At 50.9% G+C, this 19,381-nt stretch overlaps 1 protein-coding gene across 2 annotated transcripts in view; it reads left to right on the top strand.

The window, feature by feature from the left end:
- ZNF516 (zinc finger protein 516) overlaps window positions 1-9,598 on the top strand; it is a 112,252-nt gene extending 102,654 nt beyond the window's left edge. For both annotated transcript variants that reach the window (XM_057699170.1, XM_057699171.1), the window contains exon 6: window positions 5,398-9,598. In XM_057699170.1, coding sequence (XP_057555153.1) covers window positions 5,398-5,457 — 60 coding nt within the window. In that variant the 3' untranslated portion in view covers window positions 5,458-9,598. The remainder of the gene's footprint in view (window positions 1-5,397) is intronic.
- The last annotated feature ends 9,783 nt before the right edge of the window (window positions 9,599-19,381 follow it).

The raw sequence follows: 19,381 nt of genomic DNA, 5'->3' as shown, positions 1-19,381 counted from the left end.
TGGTGACAGGGTGAGGGTCCTCAAACTCAGGCTTGGGGCCTCGAGAAGACTGTGCTGGGGGAGGGGCAGCAGGTGGATTCCCTCTGCAGAGACCCCCCCACCCCCGAGGGGGAAGAGATGTCTCATTGGAGGAATCATATGAGGGGAGAGCCAGGCGGGAGGGAGAGCCAGGCGGTTGGGCAGGAGGTCAGGACGTGAGCCGAGGGAGACACCCAGCCGTTGGGTACCAGCCCTGAGATGTGGGAATTCCATCCCGAGGGCAGTGGGGACCCGTGACATCACCATTGCTGTGTCCCCAGGAGTGTCTGGCTGGTCTGGGTCGGGGATGGATTGCGGAGGTTCTGGAGTCTGCTGAGCCCCACTCTGCAGGTGTTTGGGTGGTCCCAGCGAGACCCAGAGGTGGCCTCAGCTGGGGTGGGGCTCGGAGGAGCAGATGGGTGTGGGGATGCTGGGGGGAGGCAGAGCTTGGGGGTTGGATGCGGGACGGGCAGGAGGGGAAGGGATGGAGTGGACCCGGGCTCTGGCTTCAGGCTCCAGATCTCAGGAAGAGCCATTCCTGGAGCCTAGAACATGGCAGGAGGAGCCGCACAAAACCAGTTCCAGCCGACCTTCAAGTCAAGTTCGTGATGCTTTTTTTCCCCCCAGATCTTTATTGGATTACAGTTGCTTTACACGGTTGTGCCAGTTGCTGCTGTACAACAAAGTGAATCAGCTGTATTTATACATGTATCCTCATACCCCCTCCCTCCTGAGCCTCCCTCCCACCCTCCCTGTCCCACCCCTCTAGGTCGTGGGCGGGGGCAAGGGGAAGCTGGGACCAAGCGGGAGAGCAGCGTTGACGGCTTTACACCACCCCGTGTCAAGTAGATGGCTCGTGGGAAGCTGCCACGGAAACCTCTTGGCAGGCGAGTGTGTGGGCTTGACGTGTAGGAGAAGGGTGCTGCTGGAGGACGCGTGGGTGTTTAAACAGCTCTCAACACTGAAGGTGAGCCGGCATCAGCCAGCTCTACTCCGAGAGACTCAGTGACATGCATTGTTAAGATGCTGGGTTATTGATCTGGAGGCTCTAACCTAGACCTCGCCTCAAGCAGGTGCACGTCACCTGAGTGTCCTCACTTGTAAAATGACAACAGCAGCACTTACAGCTGCGCTCGCGGAGGAGATTGACGAGGACAGTGGACCGAGCCTGGCGGAGACCACCCGTCCCGCACGGTAGCTGTCGTCAGTTATCCTGAGGGCGAACGCGTGTCTTGAACAGCTGGGGAGACTCGGGTGCAGTGTATGTGGGTGGTGCACACGCGTGTACACGTGTCGACACAGTATCGGTGCCTGTGCGGACGTGCCCGTCGTGGATGCTTGTGCTCGGCGAGCAGATGTCACGGCCACGTCCTCTCCTCGGCATCTTCCTGCTTTGTCGGGACCCGGTCGTGTGCGTGTAAGCGCTCTGGTTTTGTCTCGTTTTACAGTCTCGTTGCTCGTGGTGCCTTGAAGGGAGGATGGGGAACCCTCCGTCTGAGAAGGGTGTCGTCAGCATCCGTGTGGGTCCCTTGTTTGCCGCCCCGTGTTCAGACGACCTCACGCTGGTGGGCCGGTGCCGTGTCTGTACCCACAGCCGTACCGCAGCTGCGCTTACTTTGCGTATTAATGTTTGAGGTTTCTACGTGGGATAATCCTGATGTCACATTATACATACGCCGGAATGGGTTTACTTCAGTTAGTTACTTGAGGAGGAATAAAAGAGTTTCCTTTTTTGTTTTTTCAGGGTCATAGGTGCAGTTTATTTTTTCTCTTCTATAATGTGTATTACAGGATATTGACTGTCGTTCCCTGTGCAGGACCTCCTTTATCCGTCCTATATGTCACAGCTTCCATCTGCTTACCCCAGTCTCCCAAGCCATCCCTCCCTGACCCGCCTCCCCCACCATTTCCCTTCCATGTGATTTTGGTCGCGGTGTGTTTTCTGCAGGCACACCTGCTAAGCCCCAGCGGTGTTACAAGCGTGTGCTTGAACGTGGAGATCCCAGGACAGTGTCTTCATCAGCACGTTCCTCTGGTGGGTGGGGTGGAAGGGATTACTGACTCCTCGGAAGGTACAGGTCTAGGTTAGGTAAGAGTAGGGTGTCGGGTAGTGGGTCCCTGGGCGCAGCGTCTGTTCTGTAGGGCTCCTATTCCTTTGCATTTATGGTGAAAGGGTTTGAGCGCTGGCGGTGAGGAGCCCTCTTCGTGGGTGGCGCGTCCCGGCTGTGGGGGTGCGTCTCTGGGCCTCAGGGGTAAAGGCACCTGCTGCTTGTGCTTTGTTGTATTGGGAAGATAATTCTGACCATAAGAGAAGCTACTGTTCCCAGCAGGACTCTGAATAAGGGGAGGGGTTCATGTACACCGTTGTTTTCAAGATGCTCTGCCATAGATTTGACACAGCTGAACGTTTGATTTCTAGGAATCATCAAAATTCATTCTTAGAAGGAATACTTTTTTGAAAGTAATATGCCAGGATATTGGTACCATCGTGCTGTGGATGTCAGGGGAGAAAGTAGGCAGTTTCTTTAATGTTATGGAGAAATTGCATTTTTCCATTATTTTGTTAAATGTTAGAAATTAAATCATGTCTAAAACGAAGAAAAATTAACCCTCTCTCCTTCCATTCCCCTGGTTTTGGGATTTAAGAGGCTAGATCGTCTTTTGCTGAAATCTGAAATCTGCTGTTTTGTTTGGATTCCTTGCTGAAATTTATAGACTATGATTAATAGTTTATTGCGTATTATTCTAAATGTTATTTTAAAATAGTTAAGCTGGAGAAATAATTCCATTAATCAAAATAAAGGGAAATGAGAAAATAAATGGCGACCTAATTTGTCTCATTTTTTGCTCTGGAGATTATAACACAAACGATGGAGAGTTCACGAAGGCTGGTATATTTGAATATATGTGTGATCTATTTTCAGTATCACTTTTAGACTCTCAGTATCACAGCTCATGTTTCAAAATTCAGCTGTTTTGTCTCAGCAATTTTCTTACTCATGTAAACTAAACGTTTTGAAACAGTGTCAGTTTTTCCACTAAGTATAACATAACGTGAAAAGTCGTGACTATAACTAGTGATTTATCCAGAGTGACCTGTGATCATGTGGGCCCCGGCTTACCGATGGCTTGTGGGGAAAGATCCTTGTAAGACGCTCCATGTACATCCTCAAGCATTTAGCCTCACCACGCGTGTCTAATGCAGGCCTCGCTCCACAGGCCGACCTCCCTCTGGGGGCCGAGAGACTCGGGTGTCTCCCGGGGGAGATAGGCTTTTGTGTGTGAATGTCACTGACCCCCGCACAGGAGCACACATGCATTCCTTTACCTTACAAGACAAAAGGGGAAGACAGAGTCGGCCTCATCAAGTTCAGAAGTCAGTACTCATCCCTGGAACACTGAAACACCTTAAAGAAGATAATGTTTATTTCAGTCTTACGGAGGAGTCTGCCGTCCGCACAGCTGCAGTAAAGGAAAGCCACATTTTCTAAGGGCGTAATTCTCGTTTTCTGACCACTCCTTTTTTTGTGGGAGGAAACAGACAGCTTGTTTGTGCTCAGACATCGTGTGTCCACTTAAGTATTTCTGTGACTCCTTTATCCTGTGGCTGCATTTCCCCACACCTCATTTCTCAGATGAATTTCAGTCATTTCTTAAAAACCCTCTAGGACTGCTGCATTGAGAAATAAGGTATTGGGCCTAGTGAATCAGTAAGTGGAAACTGCTGTCTTAAAAGTGAGCTCCATTTGAGCACATCCCCTCATTCATAAAGAGAAGGTTGGCACCCGTGCCTCTAGGTTTGTGGGCTGAACGGGACAACCTGATTCTTTGGGTTAGCCAGATTTTACAGTCCCTCTAAAATCAGTAGTTTTAGAACTTTCTCAGCCCGCAGTGTGAAACTTCAGTCCTTTATGGAGAGAGGGCCATGTTTCTTCTCTAACCATCCTTTTTCCTTCTTCCAGTACAAGTCTGCGTATTCTGGTCCAAAGGAAGGGAAAGCCAGGGGATGCCTAGATTGTGTGTACAGAATATAAACACGCACAGCACACATGTTCACACACATTCCTTGCCCATCTATGGAATCCCTGGCAAGTCTGTCTGCTATGTACTGTTACTTCCTAGAAGTGTTCAAGGCCACGCGCAGAACAGCTCACGATAACTCCTGTTTCTCTGTCCGTGAACACAAAGGCTGCTTTCCTTCCGCGACTGTGTCTGGAACCAGTTCCGAATGAGCCCGGCGCTGATGGATGTCCTGCGGTGGGGTGTCGCGGTGCAGAAATGCACAACATCCTTCCCAGTTTACTGCCGGAAATTCACCATCCACTTAGGGAGGTTTTATCACCTCTCCCATTCCGTCACTGTTTCCTACATTTCAAATAAGCTACTGTCGGTGCCGTTGTGCCCACCCTCAGCCCCCCGTAAAATTTTGCTGGGTATCGTTCTGACTTCCACTAGATGTCGACTGGTAGGTGTCGTGAGTGCAGAGCTGGTTCTACATAGGGGTTTTCTGACATGATTAACTGAAGAGAAGCACTTAATTCACTGTGTCAACCAGACCCCCCCGCCGCACACACACGTACATCTAGGGTTCCTACAGGCGTAGCTGGAAACCAGCGAGAATTTCATGAGTGCTGCATGTTAATTTCAAGCTGTTGGTTTTACTTCATGGAGACTTTAGCTGAAGGTTAATGCAGTTAAGTAAGATTAATCCTGCCCTGTCGTGTTGTCCTCAGACTGTAAACTCCGTTGTTCAAACAGTGACGCTTCAGTCGCTGTGTGAGAGCCTTCTCTGGAAGCCGCAGCTCTCATCCATTCTCATTTCCATCTTGCAGTTGCCTTGACTTTAGAAAACCCCTTCTATTTTTCCAGCATGGTGATTATGTTTGGAAACGGGTGGACGCTCTCTCAGGTCCTGACAGACCTATGGGAGTGCTGTCCTCTTGGATCCCATGGCCCCCAAGTTCAGCCCTGTCCTGGAACCGTCGTTCACGTGTCCACCCGCCTTGTACTGCTCACGGAGTGCGGTTGTTTTGAATCCTCCTGCGTCCCAAGCTGCCATCTTTTTCACCTTCCTTCCAGAGCTGGTTCAGACACAATCTGCTGTTCTTGTGTGTGCAGCAGAGATGTCGAGTGACCCTCTGTAGACCATTGGGAGCGGTTTTCTCAAGCTGCCTTGGAAGGCAGGGAGGCACACGGCAAGCCTCTCCGGCGCGTGTGCAGGGAGTGACAGCCGAAGCAGGGGTCTCTGCCCACCTGACTCAGTGGCTCTGTGAAGGTCGTTGTCTGTGCTTTGGGCGTTGCTAAGAAGATTAACAGGAAAAATGCACTTAGAAACCAAAAGGCAGAAATGAGCTTTTCTCTTGTCTCTTTTTTCCCCAGGCGAGAGACCATTCTAACGCAGATACTGCCCAAACCGTGCCTCTCAGAAAGGGGACCTAGAGACACGCTTCCGCTGCACCTGGTGCCCCGGGACAGTGTCAGCAGTCCCCTCGTGGATGTCCCGACAGTGACCCCGACCGCCCCGCGGAAGAACTCCTGACCGGACACCTCAGATCCTGGCGCCGTTGGGCCGGAGCAGAAGCGGAAGGGGGGCTTCTCCTTGTCACGCGTTTTAAAACATCAGTGAAGAGGCTTGACTTAGAATTACATGTAGATATTCTCTATGCGTGTATGTGCTCACCGACCATAGTCCGTTTTCGTACAGTACACAGTGGTGTTGGCAGGCGCGGTGGGAGCACGGAGCATCTGTATCGTTCAGGACAGGTTTGAGACACTGGAAAAAAGATGCTCGCGTGTGTTGGACAGAGTGAAGCAGCCAAGCACTGTAACAGAAGCTGCGGATGCTCGGAGGACCGTGGGGGCGACGTCAGGGCGGACCGCGGAGGGTCCAGGTTGACGGAGTATTGGCGCCCTGGCCTCTCCTTGTCTTAGTGGGTATTTAAAATAGTAAATAAAAGAGGAAGGATGGGCGTCCAGATGCTGTGGGGGAGGGCGGGTGGCGACGTCCTCCTTCTCATCCCCTCGGGTCCCATCGCATCCCCTCGGGGGCCCTGTGCGTTTCCCAGGTGTGTCCCTCCCTCCATCTGCGCTCAGTGAATCCGGCAGAGGAAACACATCCACGGGAAGGCTTTTATTGTGCTTCGGAAAAGAGAGCTAGTTGAACACTAAGAAAAGCAGGCTTCTTTGTTTATTCTCAGGACCTTTTGGTAACAGGGCTACATTCTGCAAACTGCTTACAACGGAAGACTGCCCGTCTTAACACATTCTCTAGCCACTGAACCCCCCCCCCCCACCCCGGACCCTTTGAGTCACGGCAGGAGAGTCCCTGAGCAGACGGGGGACCCAGGTCACAGGGGTCCTGTGCTCTGGGACCTCCTGCTCTCCCGCCTCCCACCCTGCCGCCCGTCCACCTGTCCCAGCAAGTAGGCGTCTTTTCTTCTTGGGCCTGGGAGCCTCCAGCAGACGAGTCCCTTCGTTCCCAGAGCGGGGAGGCCCGCAGGCCCGTGGGTGGGGGCGGCTTTATATACCTCTTCCTCAGTCACGCAGATGCAGGTTTTCGTGGTGGGGTTAAGGCCCGTGACACAGGACCTTCAGCCTTGCAGTGCACGCAGTGAACGTTGTGTCCCACAGGTAGAGATGGTTCCTCTTCCTGTCGCCGCGGCACTGTGTGTGGCGGCGATATTTCTGAGAGTTTCAGAGTTTTGCACATGATGGTTTTTACGCATCATCAGACGTTACTGCTGCCTTGAATGAAAATGTCCTGTGAAATTTTTTGCAAAAGCTTTACTAGGTGTTTTTTAATTGTGAAATTTTGTAAAGGCAGGAAATGGATTAAAATGAGCATGCTAAATATATTTTTCAAAAAGCAATAATTTTACATGTACAGAAATTATCCTAACCTTTAATACTGGTGAGAGCGACAGTTTACTTAGTACAGTAATGGATTAGTGTGGTTTTTGTAGAAAATGGGCTTCTGATACAAAGACTTGTTTAAACACACACACACATACACCCACCCACCCACCCCCTAAAGTGTGGTTTTCCTGTTCTAATGATTTGTTGAATTATATTATTATTATTATTATTATTGTTATTGTTGTTGTTCTTAGTTAATGTTGGGTTCTGGATTCTACTTGTTACTGAATTTAAATTACTTGACAGTTCGGGTTACTTTGCAACAATTGCAAACAATGCATCGTAACTGACTAGCTTATATCTATAAATATGTATACGTGTATATACACAACACGTACATGCATATATGTGTGTGTGTATATATATAACTTTTTTACTTGTTTTTTCCTGATATTCTTACACCACATATGTACCGGAATGATCTGTCGTGTTGGTGTCCTTCGGAATGTCCGTGCAGATGTGATTCAGCGACTGTAACTGACTGTCCTGTGAAGTCACGCGGAGCAAAGTTGCAGAGATACATTCCTCTGTTCACGCTGGAAATCAGAACGCCTTTCTGTTGGCTTGTGTTTGATCATTTCCATAGTCTCCCCACAGTGATCGCTTCAGCATCTTCTGGCTTTGATTACCTTGGCTGACAGTGAAGGGTGACAGTTCAGGAACACACAGGGGCTAGTGATTCAGTCTGTCTGTCTCTCTGTGTTTTAGTTATTAAAAGGAATTCTGTACCCAGAGTGACACGGAGGAATCGTGTACATTCTTACCGCTTCAGAGGCGCCTTCCGTGCCGCAGGTGTCATCTCGGGAGACCCCTTCGCGGGGAGCCTGGTGCACAGCGGCGCATCCCAGGGTCCCGTTGGCCAGACATGCGGCCCGAGCCAGTTGGAATAGTTGTTTCTTCCTGGAGCACAGAAATCAGGGTTTCCCTTAATTCAGCCCATGGGGGTGGGGGCCCTCCAAGAACGCCACCCACCAAGACAAGCCTTTTGGGGGCCTGACTGTGGTTCCTTTCTTCCACTGATCATCAGTATTGTACTGGTTTGTTCACGCGTTTATGTCAGTTCGACCATAGTATTTAATATGATTTGTGTTTTTCTTATTTATTTAGCCAATGTGTTTTGATTCGCTTTTTTTCGATTGATAATTTCCGCATGGTCTCTCCTGTAAGTCACCTTCTGACTGTTACAGCCTTTCTACTACCTCTACCAATCTGCTGTTTCCTTGTTTCTTAACAGGATTTTACAGTGTTGGCGTCAATGTAACTTAGACAATAAAGGGTTTGGTTGTCTACACCGCAGCTTCTCCGTGTGTCTCCCCGCCCCGCCCCCGCCTGCACTCTCCTGCTGTTGGTCTCACTCCCGCTCCTACCCCGCTCACGCCTCTTCCTCATTGTCCAACTCGAATAACACAAATAATGAGCTTATAGAAATCTTTCAGGTTATTCACTCATATTCCTTAATTTGAAGAATGAACATTGAAATTCTCTGCAAAATCAGCTGCGCAGCATCTTCTTGGGGCAATTGTCAGCGGTCCTGTCACTTTTCTTGCCTGGTTCCTGGAAGGCCTTGGGGCCATCTCTGATGGATACATTTCACTTTGGTTATGACACAATACAGATTTTCGAGCCAAGTGGATGTCGCCTTTTTTGGTTTTGGAAAGTATTCCACGCTTTAAGAAATGCCTCCCAATATGTACGTATTTATTTTTTAAACCAAGAAAGGCACTAGTTTCTTGAAGGTGCTCCAGGAGATGGCCCTGGGAATGACACATGCCACTTGGGTGCGATTAGGAGGCATAGTTTTGCCCAGCATGTCCAGAGCCATGTTTAGATGCGGCCACTCTGCCGCAGGGGGTACTGTGTTATGCACACAGTACACGGAGGCGTGCGCCACACACGGTCATCATTCAGCACGCCTCTGGGGTGTAGCCTCCCGCCACGCCTCTCTGCTCTCCCAGGCCCCTGGCTCAGGTCGCTGCACCTTCTCTCCACCAGGAGTTACGAGTGTCATGTGGCCCACAGGGTCATAGAAAGGGACTGCAGTTCTCAGTCTGTGGCTGAAACACAGTGCACCTCCTGGGTTTTCAAGGCCAGGTGCTCTTTACCAACATTGCGCCTTGAAAACAGGCAGATCATCCCCTGGGAGGTTTGAACAATGCACAGAGAAACGACTGTGTGTGTATAACTTTACTCTTCCACTTTCAGAATGTCTCCATGTCTGAATTAGCGTATGCCGTTTCACTGCTTTTAACTTAGGTGGCTTCTAATCGCAGGATGTTCTGTACACTGAGCAAAAAGAAAGAGAAAAAAAATCACAGGCCAGGACTTCAAGTGATGGTTAGGTGCCCCATAGCGTGTCTGTGTGGCGTGACCGAGGGAAAATGTTCATTCTTCAACTTTGCTAATTATGCTTTGAGGCAGTAAAATGCAAAAGACCATAGAGTTTGTACTTCTTTTTTAAAATACAATTTATAACATTATATTTTGTACTCTTTATATTAGAATTTGTAACTAGATTGATGTATTTAACTCTATTTCTGAAAAAGATAATTCAATGTTTCAGTTGTGTGATAAAAAATATTTAGATAAAACATATTCATTCTATTGGAAATTGCAATCAATAAAAACATCTTGGAGTTCTTGAGATTTGTAAGACCTTTTTCCCCTATTTCAGGAGGTGGCTTAACTCCTTTGTCAGCCCATCTGGATCTGTGGTTCGAAAATTTTTCTTGGCTGAACGCAAAGCCCAGTGTTAGTGCTCTTTATGTATATAAGCAGAGGAGTTTTTGGGTGATTCACAATATAGTTCATCTAAAAAGATACCGAGATGGCCAGAGTATTTTTTTCAAGTCTTGTGGACTTCAGGACACACACACGCTGTTTTTCTTTTTTGAAGGTGACTGTATCTCTCATCTTCCCCCGGCACCTCTCATTTCCCGATGCCAAATACACCCTCTGTGCTTAGACTTGCAGTAAACTTACTGCTTAGGTGGTAGGAACAGGACTCGTTGGGGTTCTCATATGCACTAAGTGAATTTTAACGTAAAAAGATAACACGCATTTTGACGTTAAAAGGTCTGTGTCTCAATTGGCAGGAAAAGGAGGGGTGGGGTAAGGACGTGACCTTAGCTTTCACGTTATATTGGGGCAGAAAATAGAGCATCAAGGTCTGGGACACGGGTGCCCCCTTCACGCCCCTCCGTTCTCAGATGAAAATGCCGATGTTGAGGCGTTTCTGGAAGACCTTTAGGTTTTGTAAACTGCAGAACTGGACCTCGCACAGGGGAGGTTTATGACCCAGTTTATCAAGAAACTGTCTCCTCCCGGGTGGCTGGCTCTGAGCAGAAGCATGCTGATTCTAAATGCGGAAGGGCAGCACTAGCCTGGTAGCACTCTTGGTGTGTGACACAACCAAAATCGGCCCAGAGCTCTGTGTGTGTCGCCAGGTGTGGGGAATTCCTTCCAGGGAACGCGGGCATGGGATGCCCGTGGGGTCCAATCCCAGACAGACACTTGCCCCGATCCGGGGGTGTCCTACGCGTGACCGTGCTCCTTCCTCTAGCAAAGCAGCTGTCTTATCTCTATGTCCTTCCACTGGTCACCGCAGAGCAGCGTGGACGTCCTGCCACATACCCATGCCACGTCCCCCTTGGTGATGGGACTCAGGTGGCAGGTGGCACCTGAACATCCTCTGCGTCTGTCATCTGCCCCGGGCCCTGCTGGAGGCAGGCGTGGTCGAGCTGCACACACAGGAAGAACCGCTCCACTTCGGACGGCACCTCTCTTCCCCCTCGCTGTCTCGCTGTTTGAAAACGACAGTGGTGCGTTCCTGATTTGAGCTACTCATGTTCTCAATCTTACCTTTTAAAGAGGTGAGGTATTCTTTGAGAGATCAGCAAGATTACTGAAGCGGAATGTGAAATGCCTGCTTTTTGCCTGTGTGACAAGTTCTTGGAATGTCTGACTTCCTCTCTGTCAACTGATGCCTCAGCCCTGGCAGGTTTCAAGGTCGGGGAAGTCCTGCAGAAATGTGGAAGCGTGTGATGGTCAGTTTCCTTTGTGGGAAGAGGAAAGATACAGTGAAACGAAGATGTCAATGAGAATGCCTTCTTCCTTCTTTCCTTCCCTTCCTCCCTCCTTCCCTCCTTCCTTCCCTCCCTCCGCCCCTCCCTTCCTTCTTCTCTTTCTTCCCTTTCTTTTCTTCCCTTTTTTCAACTAAAGAAGACATAGTGGAGAGTCCCATTCCAAGCCTAATGGGATGTCAGATCTGCTGAGAGTAGGACATCGGAGTGAACCCTTAGCTTGGCTGCCAGCAGTCCCAACCTCGTAAGAGAAGGGCAAGCTGGCCTTTTATCATCCTGGGATTTGTCAACAGAAGAGCAGTATTTGGGCCACAAGGAGCATCATTCCTACTTTTTGTGCTTCCCCAGTCTCCTCATGTCATGTTCTGTTCAGTTCTGGACGTGACATCTAGAGAGTGGTGAAGACAAACTAGAAACGTTTCCAGAACAGGGTAGCTGAAACTGAAAGGGGGTTTCTTTCAAAGAAGGCAGGTGTCACACAAGACAGATGAGCTGTTGCGAGGTATTTGGAGGTCTGCCCTGAGAAATAGCAAGTTGAAGCTTCTGGATGTTTTGCATTGCAGACCTGGGACTAGTGGGTGGAAGGTATAGGCTGACTTCGGCTTAACAGATAGGATGACCTGAGGGTCAGGCCATTCAGCATAGGGCGACAGACTCCCTGACCCCAGAGAGGTCAAGCACAAGCTCGCGACGTCCACGTGGGAGGGGATTGGTATCGGGGCCCCTGTGCCGAGAGGGCAGTCGGAGCCAGATGAACACGCAAGTCTCATCTGATCAAAAGACTCCAGGCTTCCCTGAAATTGTAGAAATTGTGCAGAAAGGTTTTGACATTATACATTCATTCAACAAATTCTGGGTGCCTGCCGTGGCTAAGTACAGCCCTCCCTACCCGGGTGGAGGGAGGAGGAAAATAGCACCTGCTCTTGGTGCTCTCACAGTCGGGGAGAAGGGCAGACAACAGCGCAAGTTCTGAGCCAGAGGGATGAAGGCTCTGCGGGTGTGGACCAAAAAGGGATGCGTCCACCTGGGGAGAAGTCCAGGAGCTCCTAAGATAGACCAAATGCCCCGTGTCTCCAGGGCTGGGTGGCACCTGCCTGAAATTTTGGAAACAATTTTACAAAATACTTGGGGTGATGACTTGGAATTAAAATAGGATTTGCAGCTGGTATCAAACCTTAGTTGACTTGGATCATCTGTGAGAAGATCTTGATATGAGAGAGAAAAGTGACATGCGAGTTTCCGCGAGGAAGAGCCCAAGGAAATGTGCCCCTCAGTACATTTAGAACATGTTTTGAATTGTCAAATCTGACAGAGGAAAGGGACGGGGATCATTGTCAATTATCCCTTGATGACATTAACTCAAAGTGAGGCTTCAGGCAAAGATCCACAAGATGTATCAGCGGGGAAGCTGCTGTGATAAAACCCAGCGTCAGCACAGCGGCCTGCCTTTGTGTAGATATCATGCGTCTGTCCTGAGTCACTGTGTGTGTCTGTCATCGTTCATTCAAGAACTAGAGGCAAGCCAGGGGTGGACAGTCGGGGGTCAAGGGGAAGCTTGAACATGAGACAGAAAAAGTGAGGCATTTTAGGTAAGAAAGACAAAGGCTGGGAAGGACTTGGGTCAGATAGTTTCGCACAGGGAATTGTCTTAGTTCAGGTCTAGGCAGTACACCCTTCAGTCCTGAGGTGAATGTGGGACGAGAGCAGCAGGAAGCTAGTGTGTAAGAGGGCTGTCTGTGTGCCAGGAACTGAGGTAGAAAGTTCTCATCTATTTTATCTCCTTCAGGCCTCGCAGCACTCTTCAAAGCAGGCATCGTTAGCTTCGTTTTATAAGCAAAAAAAAAAAAAAAGATGGGAGAAGGCAATGCAGCCTAGTCGAAGCGACACAGCCAGTAACTTGCGGCCACACCGTTGGAGCCCAGGAGGGTGGGCTTGCAAGCCCTGCATGCAGCCTAGTGACAAAGGTGGTCTGCCAGTGACGTGCTGCCGCTTTCCAAAGCACCGACACCCATCATCCTGCGGGTGCCCCGCCGCCCTCTGCCAGGTGAGGGGTGTACCCGCCACGGCCCGTGTTCAGGAGATGGGCAGAGGACCACCACTGGATCAGAACAAGACGTTTTGGATTTCTGAGCTCATATTTCAGAAGGATGGAAATTTCCCTTGGTTGACCTTCTGTGAGTTAAGAACTAACATGCATAGAGATCCACAGGCTGGCTGTGATTCCCGAGTGTGAACTGCAGGCGTGTGCTACCCTGAACCATCAGCCAGCCTCGCCCAGGTTCAGTCTTTCCTTCCCTCTTGGCTCTTCCCTTCATGCCCCAGACATCTGCTTCCCCCAAACCAAGATATCAAGGCCCTGATAGTTGTATAGTGTGATTATTTTTCCTTCTATTCGACACCTATTCTAACTTTTTAAAGTGGAAAATGACACACACACGCTTACCCTCAGTCATCATCCAACTATGACACCATCTGCCAAGTCGCTGGTGTTTGGCACTTTGCTGTTGTGGTTGTGTTGAGTTGGAATCACTTAAGTAATTCCCAGACGCCGTGACATTTCAGCTGCAGATACTTCATGTGCATCTCCCAGGGGTGTATTTTTAAAAACCACAGCAACAGGAACGTGGCATTCCTTACATTCCTTAAGCCTTCCGCGGGATTTCTCCTCAAACCTCGCTCCTCATGTGCTTTTCCATCCCCCAGTGTCTGGGTCTCGGGTCCCAGCCTCGCTCTCGGGAGTGAGGTGGGGGAAGCTGTCGGGACTCGCCGTGCTCAGGGGCTGGGTGGTGGACGGGGAGGATGTGGGGCCGGGGGGCAGGTGGCGGTGACATCCAGGGCCTTGGCTCTCGCCCTGGGATGGTTTGAGCGCCCGGCTAGCATGGAGGTTGGGCCGAGATGCCCAGCAGGTCCCACCACACGTGGGAGGGATTAGGCTGCGGGTTGAGGTTGGAGGCATGGGGATGTGGGAAGGAGGGGCTGCCACTTCCGAAACCCCCCTGGCTTCCCGCGAATCTCTTGAAGAATAAGACTGGCTCCTGTCCCACAGTTGTCTGTGTAGAGTGAGGTCAAGCCATGCCTGGGCTTTATTAAAACACCGGCTGGTGGATCATCCCAGACAGCCATTCTCGGTGCCTGTTTACGATGCCGTGTTTGGCCACCTACGTGGCCTGACTCGCCCACTGCCAGGGAGGTCATGGCTCGCAGCGGGGCAGGCCCGCTCCCACCCCCTCAATCCCACGTCCTTTCGGCGTTCTCAAAGCCCTGTTAGGGTTCCACATAACCGAGGGGCACGCTCACGTAGTAATGAATCACGTAATGTTTTATCTGGGATCAGTACCCTTCCGTGTGAGGTGAATCCTATAGAAATGTAACAAACAACTCTTCAAGGAAATAGCTGAGAAGTTCAAACCTGTCATGAATGTACATCATCCAGGTTTTAGTTAGGGATCTAGCCGGGAAACTTGAGGGTTGTAAAACCCCCAAATTCTTGTTTATACAGAAGGAAGCTGGGATCCAGAGGCATCAGGTGACTCCCCTGCACCCACAGGTACTTGGAGTCTGCAGTCTTACTGCAATTTTGTAATCGCCTGTAGTGAGTGTGTGTCGTTTGGGCCTCTCTGTGAATCCTAATCCAGGCAGGTGGTCCTCAGCTTTCCCTCCTGCTCAGCCTTCCTTCTTCTCAATTCCTTAGAATGTTCCCCACTGTCTGCAGGTTCCCCCAGGCAACCCGGAATGCAGTGTTGTTGTATTTTTCAGTCAGAGCTCCACACAGACCTGAACCCCACAAATTTGGGAACAAAGCCCATGAAAGCCGATCGAGCGCCGATCCTACCACTGGAGAATCAAACTTAACCACGAGTATTTGCTTGGGCTTCCCCGCGGGACCCCTGGAAGCTTTATGTGCATTTAACTGGGGCTCCTTTGCCTTTGCATCATTTCCTCTGCTGGGGTTTCAACCTGTTACCCACTCCGGCCCTCCAGTAACGTGCAAGGTTTGGCTCCACAGCAGAATTCTCAGGGTTCCTCCTACAGACGGGAGGATGGAGGTGCGGGGAACCCCGCCGGCGTCCTGGTACCCACAGGCCCTCCTCCCTGTTCAGCTGCTTCTCCAAAGCTTGTCATCCTGAAGTTGCCCGCTCCCACCGCTAGATGGCAGGTAGGGGTCACACTAGAGTGTAAAGTAACCCCCGTTTCAAACTCCCTCGTCAGTCACCGTTTTTGTCAGCAAACAAGTATTGAGCACCTACTGCATGCCAGACAGTGGGCTTGCTGCCTGGAGCGGGGGCCGCCAAGATGAAGACGTATGAAGGCGCTGGGGGTGCGCAGTCCTCGGCCGTCAGCGGCGCTGGCTGTCCCTCCTCGGTCCCCGACGTGAGCACCTGCTGGGCTCCCGCTGGGGTCCAGGCCCCCGGGATGCGGGGGTGCATCCGACCCGAGCGCGCATCTCTCAAGGGCTTTTACGTTCTCCTGGGGGTACACTCAGTGGTCAAGAGGACAAACACACAAATCTCGGAAGGAGATGAACGCGGTAAACAGAGAAAGGCCGGGGGTCGTGAGGAAGATTTCCGGTGGCCGGCAGGGCCTCCGGGGACGCGCTCGCTCCTCCGGCATCAGGCCGAGGGCGAGAAGGACAAAGGGCTGCAGGGGAAACCACCTCGTGTGCACAGCTGAGGAGGCCCCCGAGGCCCCCAGCGCAGCGGCGGGGAAGCAGGGCTGCAGGGGCTCAGGCGCGACCCCTGAGGCCCGCGGCGCTGTGCGGACCTGACCCCACTCCTGTCTGCTGTTGACAGAATGGGTCACCGTGCCCCTGGGGAGCATCTTGGGCTTGGAAATGGAAGACCCTGTCCTTGGGCTTGGGAGCAGATCCGCCGAGGACTGGGGTCCCAGGTCCCGAGCATGGAGGAAGGACAGACAGGCTGCAGGGCAGACACACGCCAGGTTCCTGGGACTACCTGCCTCCCAGGGCCTGACTGGGGCAGTGCCAGGCCTGGGGCCTCAGGGCACGTGGGTGGCGCTGTTTACTAAGACGGGGCTGGGACCTCGCCTCCTTAGAGGTTCAGGGCCCAGTGCAGGGCATCTGGCCCCGTGGTCTGCGCCGGGCAGGAGAGGAGAGCAGGGGTGGAACGTGTGAGCCGCCAGAGTTTACACAGCATCTCTGGTCCGGATCCTGGGGGACAGTCCAGAGAGAGAGCTGAGTGAGGCAAGGGGGCCCAGGCTGGCAGCTCTGCCTGGAGGGCACGGGGAAAGGGCCACCATTCTCATGGGATGAGGGGGAAGAGGCTGCCAGCCCTGCAGGGAGGAGGCTGGGCCGTGTGGCTGTGTGAGCTGGAGGCCAGGTCGGAGCCCCGGGGGGGGGCGGGGGGGGCGGAGCCAGGAGGCGGGGCCGGGCGGGCAGCAGTGCGGAGGGCGGCGGGGGCTGAGGATGCCGAGCTCTCCTGGGGCAGAGGGCGCGGGGGGCGTCCTTCACTCGCACGTGAGCGAACTGTTAGAGGCGGGAGGACAGCGCTGAGTGTGGGGAAGGTGGGTGGGGAAGAGGCACGGGAACCTGGGGGTTCCTTGCGGCCCCCACACCAGGCCCGGCCCAGTGTGCGTCCCACTTGAACCCCCACCCCACCCGCCGGCCCCGTCCACGCAGCTCCGGCCGGGCACCGGGATGCGGGTGTGCAGACCCGGCCAGGGGAGGATAAGTACTGAAATCTGGCGGAGATGAAGCGGGAAGCGCGGCTCAGGGGCCAGGGCCACATCCCAGGGCGCGTGGTGGGGGCCCGGGGAGGACACAGCCCCCTGCTCGGAACTGGCCCACTCGGCCGCCACGAGTGACTCCAGATGACCCCCTGGGGTTCCTACTTTATTGAGAATAACGTGCAGATTCTGGAAAACAGCTCTTGACAAGTCAGATGCAGATAATGAGACTTATAAGGTCTTTCTAGATTTCCGATGTGAGTATTTCTCTGGGTAAAATTCTCAGTGAGTGCACCTTTAGATACAATTAGCTTCATGAACGCTGGAAACACTCTGGTTTGGGGAAAGACGCATATCTAATATTTTTGATCACCATTTGGAAATATTGCTGAAGCCCAATAAAGCCCTGTGCTTTTCCACATTCTGGCCAGCAAATATGCAGCGTTATCTGAGCCCCGGGAAGTGGGCTACACATTGTGGTGGATAAATATTGACCTTGGTGAAACCGTCGTGCTTTTCGTAGGGTGTTTCCCTAGACCTTTGCTGGCCTGTTTCCCTCACTTCATTCCGCCCCTTCTTAGGGCAGCCTTCCCCCTGCCCCCTGCCTCCCCGCTGTCCACCCTCTTCTTTGCGTGGAACCGTCCTCCTTATTCCCTATTCCTTCTCTGCTCCGCTTTTTCTCATGTTACTTGCCACCGTATGTCATCTGTATGTATATACATGTGTTTGTTGTTTATTTGTCTCCCGCACTGGAGAGTCTTTATCTTTCAGGGGTCTGCAGATTTATTAGCGTAGGTTGTTCTTCTTTCTCTCTCTCTAAATTATCTCCTGAGTGACCATCTTTCCCAGAGGCAGGGATTCTATCCAGGACAAGAGTGACGTTCTGATGATGTTATCATCTCATCACCATCCCCACATCCCCACATCCCCACCACCACCACCATCCCCACCACCACCACCATCCCTATCACCACCACCATCACCATTACCGTTATCCTCATATGTAAATGGCAGTGTCCTGGAATAAAATAAAATAGCTGGAAACACAGACCTAAGATTTAGGGAGAAAGCAAGATGGAAAATAAAAATTCATGTGTGATTAGTCACTCATGGCAAAAGCCAGGAAAATGTACGTGCTCCTGAAGGACAAAATAAAAATGAAAAAGCGGTCAAAGTACCGGTAGGTGATGATGCTCCTGGAGGAATGAAGAGGGGACGAAGTGGAGCCAGTTGAGGTTCAGACAGAGAGCTGCCGGGAAGGGGAGCATTCCATGCCTCAGTGAGGTCAACGCAGACGCGGATGGTGATGGGGCTGCTGTGCTTCAGAGGAAGCTTGCCTTTGTGGATGCGAGGGTGGGGTTTCTGGGGAGGGTGGAGACAGAGTTCAGAGTGCAGCGCACCTGTCGCAGCGCTGGACGTGGCAGAACGTCTGCCCCTCCAATGCCTCTGCTCATCAGCAGATGTACAAGTCGAGCCCTTTGCTGGACACCTGCTGGGTTTGTACGGAACCAAATCAAGGCGCCTCTTCTGACATGTTTGCTTGGAGAACTAGCATTTAAACTTGTGCTATTAGTAGAAAACATTTAAAAGCCACTTAAATCAGTTACATAATTATTAAATGGTCTCTTGGAAGAAAGTTGTCATTGGAGATTCTCAGACTGCTTGTTTTATCATAGTGTCACTTCAGGGAACCATGAGGGAGCATCTGTTATAATGTAAGACTTCAGGGGAGAAAAAGAGTGAACTAACTGCAGGACCTCCTGTGATGAACTTATTGTGTCACTGGAGTACTTTCTCATTAAAATAACTTGCGAGGCAAATAGATAAGTGACTATGATATAAATATCTGGCATCGATATGGCTGTTTATTATTTTCAGATAAATTCTAGATGATGTAACCATGAGCCGATATGAATGGTGAAGCATTGTAAGATGCTTCTCAAGGGCAGGGCCACGTTTACGTGTCTAATACCTTACACTGTGACTGGCACTTTGGTGAAGGATGGGAGGGAAAAGAGACAGGTTAAAGAGAATTTGTGGCAGTGCTTCCGAGGTAAGTGAAATTCCTCTGAATGTCCTGTACTGGATCAATTCCTTCTGAAGACGTGGAAAGAAGTTGCAGATGAGGGCACCGTCGGTGACCTTGGAGGGATTGTGAAAATTGGGGAAGTGCCAAGAAATAGACAAATGTCGCTCTAGTTTTTAAAAATAATAAGATGGGAGATTCGCACAGGCCATATCGGTTTGCTTGAACAGCCTTCTGGAAGACAGCATTAAGGAGGTGGTCTGAGAGCCCCTGGAAGGGGACGCATTCACTGAGAACTCTGCCACGGGTCCCTCCACATCGTCCTCTCTGGCCCAGGGCTGACATATCATTGTATTCTGGAAATGTCTATGGAATAAACACAAATTATTGAAACAATCATGCTGAGTCTGACTGCATTTCCTCCTTTGAAAGCTTTGGAAGAAAATTAGTAAATGAACGAATTGAGAGAAATGATATATCTGGACTGCAGCAGGGGATTTGACCAGCTATTCTTGCAGAAAAGTGAAAAATATGACGTGGACATTTGTGCAAATGAAAAGCCCTCTTCATGAGTTATTTACTTTTTCGCTCGAAAGATATTTAATGAACACCTGTGCAAATACATTTATGATGACAAATTGATATTTTTAAAATGAGGGAC

The sequence above is a fragment of the Hippopotamus amphibius genome, chromosome 11, assembly GCF_030028045.1.
Source record: "Hippopotamus amphibius kiboko isolate mHipAmp2 chromosome 11, mHipAmp2.hap2, whole genome shotgun sequence".
Classification (NCBI taxonomy): domain Eukaryota; kingdom Metazoa; phylum Chordata; class Mammalia; order Artiodactyla; family Hippopotamidae; genus Hippopotamus; species Hippopotamus amphibius.
The sequence above is the reverse complement of the archived record's forward strand: the minus strand, read 5'-3'. Positions and strand labels throughout refer to the sequence as shown.